Source organism: Onychomys torridus, chromosome 3 (genome assembly GCF_903995425.1).
Source record: "Onychomys torridus chromosome 3, mOncTor1.1, whole genome shotgun sequence".
NCBI lineage: Eukaryota > Metazoa > Chordata > Mammalia > Rodentia > Cricetidae > Onychomys > Onychomys torridus.
Window position 1 is genome coordinate 52,160,381 of NC_050445.1, and position 10,523 is coordinate 52,170,903.

General features: G+C 40.2%; 1 protein-coding gene across 1 annotated transcript; it reads right to left on the reverse strand.

Annotated features, from left to right (window-relative positions):
* Window positions 1-1,375: 1,375 nt before the first annotated feature.
* Window positions 1,376-7,936, reverse strand: Cav2 (caveolin 2). Its single transcript, XM_036181220.1, has 3 exons — window positions 7,567-7,936; window positions 7,056-7,243; window positions 1,376-2,635 (listed from the first exon to the last, which is right to left on the reverse strand). The coding sequence occupies exons 1-3, from the start codon at window positions 7,714-7,716 to the stop codon at window positions 2,485-2,487; spliced, it is 489 nt and encodes a 162-aa protein (XP_036037113.1). The 5' UTR covers window positions 7,717-7,936; the 3' UTR covers window positions 1,376-2,484.
* Window positions 7,937-10,523: the final 2,587 nt, after the last annotated feature.

Sequence of the window (10,523 nt, forward strand, 5' to 3'; positions counted from 1 at the left end):
TTTTTTCTTATGTGAATTGTGGTGAGTGTGTACACACTGACTCATGTGTGCAAACACTTGCACGTGTGGGTGTGCATGCATACATCTGCATGCAGAGGCCTGAGGTTTGATGTTGGAAGTTTTGTATTTCCACCTCATTCACCGAAGCAGGGTTTGACCTCAGAGCTTGTGGATGTGACTAGTCTGCCAGCCGGCTCTGAGGCTCCCATCTCTTTCTTTGTAGAGATGGAGCTAAAGAGGATTGCCAAGCTGACCTGGCTTTTATGTGGGTTCTGGAGATCCTAACTCTAGTCCTGTGGTTGCAGAGCAAACACTTCAGCCATTTACCCATCTCCTCCTCCCAACACATACAGCAAGAAAGCAAGGAACAATAACTCATGCTCTTGTTATTGGAGGTCTTAATAAGTTGAACTGAATTTGAAAAGGCTCTTCCTCTTCAGTTCCAGATGTATAAAGTAAGCAGAAGAAAGATGAAATATAATAAAATCAATGGACTCATTTACTGTTTTTTAGATTTTATTTTAGATAATGAGGGAATTTCTTTTCCTCTGAATTCCAACTGCCCCAGATAAAAGGACCAATGTATCTGCATATTTAACTTAGATTTGCCTTATCCATAATTGGAATTTTTTAGTACAAAATGATTCATGATAAGTTTCAATAAAAATCACCTGAAAATAATCTTATTCAGAAAAAGGAAATTATATATATTAGAAATTAAAGGTTTTTATATATAATTATACATAATTCTCTTTAAAAATCAGTCAAAACTATTTTAAAAGGTTGAAGCTTATAATTTATTCAGTTGGTGTTTTGTTATTAATTTTTTTTGGTTAATCAATATATCCAAGTGTTTAAAGCTTAAATTATAAAAAGTAATATAAAGTCATGAGACTGACTGTAGAAACTAACATAATACAGTCTCCATAATTATGTTAGTGGCAATGCTTTGTGGCTATTACTAGGCTATGGACTCTTTTTAGGATGATTTGAAATGTTTCTTTTGTGACTACATTAAAAAATAAGTTTGAGCTTTACAACTTAGTTTCTTGACATGATCTTTTGATCTGGTTTGCAATAGAATTCCAATTTAGTCACCGATACATAATACTGACCAGAATTGGAAAATTGGAAAAGTTTTATTAATTTTCACTGAATGAAGATTTGATACCCATAAGGATATTTAAGAAAATGCTAATTCAGGTTTTGATAATAATTCTGAAATTTGAAAAATTATGGTAATTATAATGTGGAAATTTTTTACATGCCAATTTTTTAAAGACCATAGTGAGCATATGCTAAATTAGGGCTCTTAATTGAAAAAGCATAACCAGGATAATGTTTAGAGGTCACAAAATTCATACCAGAAAACATCTTGAAAATTTGTAACTATAAACTTTTAATTTACACATGTATTTCAGTATTATAAACCCTCACAATTGTCAATTCTCCTATAAGTTTCTCTATGTGAGCCACTGTAGTAAAAATTGTACTTAGATGTTAGAGACAGATAAAAATATCACTAACTAGCACCAGAATTACTTGAAAGCAATTGCAGCATTCATAGGAATGTAGGATACAGATTAGGCTTCTAACTATATGGGAGAAAAAAAGTCTAGTAAACAAAAGTAACTCCATGTCTTATGGTCACAGCCAGATGAACCCCAGTCATAAAACATTTGCTGGGAAAGTCAGATAGGAAACCTAGACAGCCCATTTTACATTGCAATCCAAAGAAGCCCCCAAAATTCTCATATGTGACAGATGATCTTACAAAGAAAGTCACCCTGTGGTAGCCATGCTTCCCTTACATATGAGATCAATAGGATGACAGACATATTAAAGAAACATTCTAAAGCAATTGGATTAGAGTAACACTTGCATTAGGAACAAAATCTACAGCAAAATGGAACATCTTGTTAAATAGGCTTGCAGACTACTAATATTGCAGAGGACTATGTTTCACATTTATTTGTCTTACTATATTTGATAGTTATTATCATAGGTATATGCGTTTGTTACTGTATGAAGTTTCTAGAATGTTTGTATATATTATCTCTAGCTAGCCTCATGACGATATCTGTGAAAGTGATTTTAAAAGTATTACTCCTAGAGTAAAAGAGAATAAGAAACCCCATACGTTTATGAGCAGTTATGCACAGAATTATTGTAGTATTTGAGGAAATTGCCCCTTGACCATTACCAAGTCATCACTACAAATGGATATTTTCTACTAAAGCAAAAACTGTCTGTTCCTACATTGAGTGTTGCCAATACTTGTTATAAAATTAGATATGAAATCCTTGACTTTTAGTGAAGAAATCATTATTTGTTAAGATTTGTCAGTGAACTTTTATGAACGTGGGTCCCATCTTAACAGTCTTCTTGATTATAACATTTGGGGTGTGAATAGAACAGTAGTGCTTCAGTGTTTCATCAACAAGTAGTACAGTCTCCAATTATCTGGGCCTGGAGTCTAAGTTGTCAGTCATGGCTCAGTTGCATGCTGACAGATGAGAAACAGCGTCCTACACTTGTACACAATGGGCCAATGACAACATCTGTCACACTCTTCCATATTGTCTGCACCGAAGGCAGGACCATTAGGCAGGTCTTCACAAAAGGCATTAGGATCCTGGAATGGGGAAAGAGGGAAATATAAGCATTGTTAGTGTTGCCACTAACAATTAGTGTCACCAAGGCGACTGACACACATGCATGAACAAATGTAATAATGACTCAACTTATTTAATATGGTTCGACAGTTCAAAATAAATAAGTGGACAATGTCCAGAGTGATAAGAAGTGCAAGAGGTAAGCTGTTTAAAAGCAGGCTTATGGATGATAAATGTTGATATTCTTTCTGGTGGTTGGATGCTAGTGGAAATGGTAGAACAAAAATAAACAAAGCAGTTTATTTCTCTGCCAGATCTCTGCTTCTAAACATTACCTACTAGCACTTCCTGTTTCTCTGAGGATCTACTTCCTGCCTGCCTTTCCTGTGGCCTCTTTGCCTCTTCTCTTAGCCAGGCCTCTTGGGTGGGAGCCTGCTGGCTGTGCTTCTAATGTACTGAAACAAACCTCTTCATTTTCAAATTTATCAAAAAGCCTGGCAAATAGATACTTGAATTTTTCTCTTTCCTTCTAGAATTTATGCTGAACTTCACCTTCTGTTAAGAATTGAATGGAAATACACTTAGTATTCTGTTCAGTTTTATATGGTTAACATTTATGTAATTAACTGCTTCATATTATTATTTTTCATAGGAATTACACTCACCACAGAGGGCTGTGTGGTGTAGTTCAAAGAGAAAAGGTGTGTTCCCACACTCGTATACTTTTTCTCAAGATGGCTTACTATTCTTTATATCACCCAGGTGAATTTTGTGTAATCCTCCAAACAGTGTTTCCTGTGAGCACGAAGGTATTGTAAATTTTGGGCACTAGAGAGGTCTTGAGAAGATTTTTACTATTACCCAGGTGGAGGGTTGAGACTAATGTCCATTTTCTTGGTTTGTTCTTAAATATGTCTTAAGACCTTCTGCCTTCAACCCAAAGGATCAGCGATTGTGTGCTTGATGGATATATTTTAGAAAGCTGAATTATTCATACTGCCCATCTACATAGACTATGCTTATGTTATGTTTTGTTCCAACTGCTAAATATTTGAAACAATTCTATAAGAAAATTAATTATGGGTGCTTTAGAACTAACCAGCAGACTGAAAGTTGACTGATGGTAACTATTCAGTTCTTATTCCACGTGCTTCTCACTGAATGTCACTTCCACACATTGCCACAAATTAAAAAGAGACCAGAAATCTTAAAGGGCCAGTTATCTGAGCTAAGCCTTATTGTATGTCTCTGAGATGTCCACATGGTCCTGTCATATAAAATAAATACTAATAGAAAGACCTATGTCAAAATCAGAATATGTAATGAAAAAAATTTAGCAAAAATAACCTCAAATTAATAGAAGTCTGAACTTTATGTCTGAAAGTTTGTTAATCAAACCCAATTCCCTCTGAACCAATTGTTCTCTCTACTCTTCCTTAGGCTAATCCTTTCTATCTTCATCACCCTTATATCTCTGGGCTCTAAAAGGTATTTAAGCATTTTCGATGCAACAAACTCCAGTTGCCCATGTTTGAAGATTTGGGCTCATTGGATGTGATGAACATATTTTATTTTCTTCAAGTTACTCTCTCTTTGTATTAGAGAGCTCCACAATCCTTGGGTGTAGAAGTTAAGTTCTGTTCTCAACATTGTGAATCATTTCTCTTCTAAAACTGCACACAGTTTAGACTGATGATAAATGATAAACGGCTCAACATAGCTAACCAAACACTTCCCATGAAAACTCCATAATCTCCAGATTCTGTGTGCTGCTGTTGGATAAATAGCCTGAGATCAGGGACTGGTATTTGTTTTTATTCTACAGCATCATAATGTCTATGCTGTCACAGCCATGCACTGTACTGCAAACATTTAGAATGGATGCTGAACACTGTGTTTACAGCAACTGGACATCTATTTGTATCACATTCCAGGCAAATACGAGTATAGATGCCCCAGTCACATTTCTTTGGTTATGATGCATTTATTTATAGTGAGCTTATTTGCCGAATGGTGAGTGGATCTGACTGATGCATCAAACAGAATAATCTCACAAGTCCTAAAGACCTTAACATTTGGCTGAAGGTCCAGTATAACTAGATGTTTATATTTTAGTTTTTGTTATTTATTTGGGCAAATAATCTTATGTCTAGCTGTTGTGGGGTTTAGTTGCAGTCCAACTTACAGGAGAGGCTAAGACACAAGGATTCCTTGAGCCCAGGAGTTCAAGGGCAATCTGGGCAACATGATGAGCTCTGTACTTACAACCAACCAAAACAATTAATAAACGACCAGCTTAATGTCTTCCAAAAGCAATAATCACAATCAAAACAAAAATCTAAAATGAGATGTGTGGTGACATTCTCACTTGGTTAAAAGCCCTTTTTTATTTTCTTAACTTTGGTTAAACAATGAACAATCCCTTTTTTAAAAAATATAAAATAAACTACTTAAAAGGAAAGAAAAGGAAACAAAGCCCAAGCTTGCTCACACGAATTTCCTCTTCAATGCAGTATCCCATTGATCTGGCTTATCTGTCCAGGGATGTAATCCATTAATGATAAAGCTGTTTCATCCAGGCACAAAGTAATATTTAAGCATAAATTCACAGCTACCTGGTGACAGCTATGGGACAGTTAAATATTAATGTCCCACATGAATGCAATTTGAAAAACAAGCTGAAGTTAAATAATACATATCATGTGGCTAAAAGGGAAGGTGGGCTGATGATTCATCGTGGAAAGATGCAAAACTCCTCCCTCTCTTGGGTAAGCCAGGTGGAGAAAAGCATCCTTTGGGTCACTGTAGGACTGTTAATGTCTATCCCCCATTTAGCAAATGAAAATTTTTTTCTCTCAATTTTTCCACAGAAGGTGTGGGAAGACCTATAGCACGGTCAATCAATCTGCACTCTGTACCTCCAAAGAGCATCAAAGCTAGCACATCACGATACATGACGGATCCTTGTTTTGTTTTGTTTTTTCCACATTTTTGAAAGCAGGAAAAAAGAACTGACTTAGACCTTCCATTAATTAGGACTCTCCAGTTTTATATGTTGATTTAGGCATGGGAAAAATCCACATGTGTGGGAATGTCAGATATGACATAACTATATGTCTGGCTTGTGTGGATCGGCATAAAGCATAAAGCAGAGGGTTTCTCTTCTCTGGCACTCTTTTGGCACTCCCAACATGGCTGCTTACAAGTTCAAGGGATTAAATTCTTTGTTTATGCTCTGGTCATCTAAATTTATGTTTATCTTTTAAAAGCCCTTTTTTTCCCTCACAAAGCAACCCTCCTTTCCCAGTTGCTCCATTAGAGTTCAATGGTGTTTTCTCACAATTCACACCTGTGTCTAAATCCCCCTCACAGGTGATGGGCGAGCTGAAGAAAATTTTGTGTGCTTGCTCAGCAAGACTGAGCATCTAACAGACTTGGTGTGCAGAACTAACTAGCTAACAGCAGCTATAGTTAGCTAGAGACTGAAAGAATGTTAGGGGTATCAAATTTGTAAAGTCAAGAACTACACGGTGGCACCTGTGGTTACACGTGTCGCAGGACCTCCTTGAGGAGCCAACCTGAGTACTATTGTGACACTGAGGAGGATTCTTTGAATAAAGTGGATAGCCTTCAACACCAAAGAATTTCTTGAAGGAATATGCTGTTTCCCTTAAGAAAAGTTTGAGTGCTTAAAAATGTTCTATAAAATGGGTGATGCATTTTGAATGTGAATAACATTACTCACAAACATCCCACTGATGTTCATTGGGTTTCCATATTTCTTTCTTGTAACTAGATGTAATATTCATTTGTGCTTCACAGGTGAAGCCTTACTTCATTGCTGCATACTTTGAGTTTTCATTCATCCACGGTGGGTGTGCAACACCATCATTGCAAACACCTCCCATCTCCCCTGGTCCCATTATTACCATTTACCAATAGCAAAACTTGACCACAGCACTGTTTACCAAAGCCTGTCATTCTTGTCTGGTCAGACTGTGGTGTTCTGCTCTGAGATCACGCTTGTTTAACCCAAGCACAGATGGTGCCTGAATAAAAGGCAATGAAAGAAAGAAAGGACCTGCCCAGAACCACAGGCACAAGTCACAACAGGGCCTTGAGAGAGCAGCCTGTGGCAGGAAAGAGCCTTCCAGCCCCCACCTCCGCCCTCAGCTCAGCCTTCTGCATGGAAGGAAAAATCACACCCAGGAAAGAGGCCCTCACTTCCTTCTGTTTAAACTCTTAGCTATTATTCTAAAGGACTATTATTCTAAAGAAAGCACACTGCCCTTCAAGCTTTCTCAAGTCTTGCTACTGCTTGGGACCCAATGCAAGAGCGCTCTCTGCAAACCGGCCTGGGAAATGGGAAGGGCAGGGGGCAGGTGGTAAAAACATCCCTATGCTTCAGAAGGCAGATCCACCCCGTGTTTCCCTTCTCACCAGATGTGCAGACAGCTGAGGGTAGCAAACAGGATCCCCATAATGAAGGCCAAGGGGATGGCCAGAAACACCGTCAGGAACTTGTAGATCACATATTTGCTGATTTCAAAGAGAGCATGGCTGCAGATCCACACTTTGTCAAAGGAGTGTGTAGTCTCAGGTTCTGCAATCAGATCATCGAAGCCTAGCTGCAGAGACAAGACACAAGGACCCATGCTGTCACCCAACCTGTCTGGAGGGGTGGGATGGTGGTGGAGGACAGAGGCCTTATAAGCGGGGGAATTCCGCAGGAAAGATGGCTATAGAGTATTCCCAGCGTTTCTTAGGGTGACCGTGGGCACACAGGTATTGGGGCAAACATTCCTGGCTGTGCAGGGAGCCTGAGGGCTGTCTGTAGGGGCCAACAGGACCAGTCATCACTGATGGCCAGGAGTTGAAGGGGCATCCTCCTGCAGAGAGCCAGGGACCCACAGCAGCCTCCAGCCTCGGTGACGACCTGCCTGAAACTCACCTTGAGATGCGAGTTGAGCCGATGAGGATCCCGGTCGTGACTCGAGTCCACATACTTCTCAGGATCTGCGTAGTCGACACCACTGTGGTGGCTGTAGGCGTCCTCAGCCATGAAGAGCTGCACGTCAGCCTTCTCGGTCTCCAGCCCCATCGTGGCTGGCGCTGCGTGAGCGGCTCGGGTCGGTCGGTCCCCGGGCAGCGGGGGCCACCCCTTCCCGTGGCGCCCAGCCCCGCCCCGCCTCGCCTCGCCTAGGTCGCGCTGCCCGGGCGGTGGCCGCTTCCCGCTGCCGGTTCCCGCTCCCGGCCTGGGCTGGCCGAGCCCCGCCCCGCCCCGCCGGGCCTGCGGGGTGGGAGGAGGGCACCTCTCCAGTTGCTTGCCAGGGCCCAAAGGAGCACGGGGAAGAGGCCCGATGAGTCACCTCCTGGCTTGGTGGAGCTGGGCAAAGCGGACCTCCAGGGCCACTTGGCTAGCAGTTCAGACCCGGGTGCCTAAAGGCCAGCAGATTGGCCAGGGACATGTGTGAACTGGAGGGAGGTCTCGAGGTGCTTGAGCGGTAAGCAATAGGAAAGTCTGCAGTTATACCTTGGTTCGTTTAATGTCTTTGGTACCTGCTCCTCATCTTGAGAGAATAGATGTTAATTCATGCAAAACTTTTACTTGGTCCCTAACTCACAGTAAGCATCCCATCAGCATTGCTGCCTCACAGTGAGGCTAGGAGCCAAGCTTACTGACTGACAGGTGATGAACCCCAGCAGCCCTTCAGTTTCCCCAGAGTTGAATATGTGAGACTTGGTCTGGGAGTTTCCACCTTCGTACTTCAAGGAGAGGTCTGCTCTTTACCTCCAAACTACAGCTAACTCTTGATTTTCCCTTGAGTCGGCATTTTGTTCAAAGATTTCAGGAATTACTAACATGCAGACAGATCTGCAATACTCTCATAGGAGCAGCGTAAACAGAAGCACAAAACCATGCCATGGTACATGAAGGAGCCTGCTGATCATTCTCTCAAGAGCTTTAGAAGGGAGGAGCTGGCATAAAGGGTTTACTGGCTGGTAAAATTACACATTTGCTTGCGGGAAACAGGAATTTAGTGAATATAGATTTAGAAGGATGCTTGCAGGTTGCCCAGGGTCCAAAAGATAGGAGGACCATGTACCACGTACAGCAGGGGTCAGCGCCAGCTGCACATACAAAATCCCTTGCAGGAACTAGGTTGGAAGGGTTCTTTGAAAAAGAAAACTCTATTTGGGGAATAATAAAAATTACACAAACCAACCAACCAACCAAACAATCAACAACAACAACAACAAAACAGGAGCTGAATGGGGAACATATTTTGGAGCCAAAATTCTATGTCTTTTATAGTTAAACAAAATGTGAATCTTCTGCTCCTGCAGTGTGTGGCTGGCAGCGTGGCAGCCTGCAGAACATCATAGGATTGAATCCCAGGACCTGGCAGCCCCTCCTCTCCCTCGTGTAGCACTTTTACTCAAGACTCCAGCTACCCCTGCATTTATACTTACCCTTCCTGGTTTCATGTAAGTTCTTTTGAATTCAAAGGGATGACACCAGCCTTACATTTACTGCTGTTTTATCAGTAGTTCACTCTCCTGCATTCATTCAAACAGGCTGACTTTCTGGAGAATTAGATAGGGTCTAGATCAGTGGTTCTCAACCTATGGGTCGTGGCTCTTTCACAATGTTCACCTAAGACCACCAAAAACAAACAAACAAACAAAAAAAAAAAAACAAAAAAACCCCCAAGAACCAAAAAACCAAAACAAACAAAAAACCCCACAGATATTTACATTATGATTCATTACAGTAGCAAAGTATAGTTATGAAGTAGCAACAAAAATAATTTTATGATTGTGGGGTCACCACAACATGAGGAACTGTATTAAAGGGTTGCAACATTAGGAAGATTGAGAACTACAGGTCTAGATGCTGCCTTCAGAAGGCAGAAGTCTGCAGGAGGCCATCATGTTCATTACCAGTATATGGAAGAGATAGTTGACATCCAACTAATCTTTGATAAGACTTACATTTCCTCAAAAGTAATGTCTTTCATGAAAAGAAGAAAACCCCATGACTGCAGTCTGCATGGTGGCTGAGCATCTAGCTTTGAAGCTTCATCCCTTCTAAGTCTTTGGAGTACCTTCACATTTTCAATGCAGTTATTAGGGAAACTGACAGAATCATTGCAAATAATTGCTGAAATTTTCAGGCAGTAGAAACAGGAGGCAATTAAGAAGTAAAACTAACATGCTTTTTATTAGGCAGTTTCAGTTACAGATTCATTTGTAAAATTATAGGTTTTATTTAAAAAAAATGTTTTTGGAAGCCAAAACTAAAAATAGAAGCTGTCTATATTTGGTACATACCATATATAATTTAAAAGTAGAAGCTGTCTAGATTTGGTGTGTGCCATATATAACTTAAAAATAGAATCTGTCCAGATTTGGTGTATGCCATATATAATTTAAAAATAGAAGCTGTCTAGATTTGGTGCATTCCATATAGAATTTAAAAGAGGAAGACTCACACGTTGACAATATCCCTCTAACACTGGTTGAAACTGGATGGACACTCTTATTTTAGTGACATTCTTGCCCGTTTCACTATTGCAATTCATCAAGCTTTTTAAAGCATTGCTATAAGAATGATGTTGCTTATCCTACTAAAATATTCTTAGACTGTGTCAGTTACCATTGTCCTCAAGGGAATTAAACCATCATGATTCCCACAGCAAAGATGGTCGATGCGTGCTAACCTGATACATTTTCCAAGAAGGAAGGTAAAGGAGATGCGTTAGAGCTAAAGGGCTACGTACACAATTGTATTTTCCAGAGTGCTGGATTACCTTCCAATGAGCCTCAGAAACATGTTCCGCAATAAAGAAGGGGACCTAACATCTCATATTGAATCCATGCAGTTGCTTTCATTTTCTGTCTATT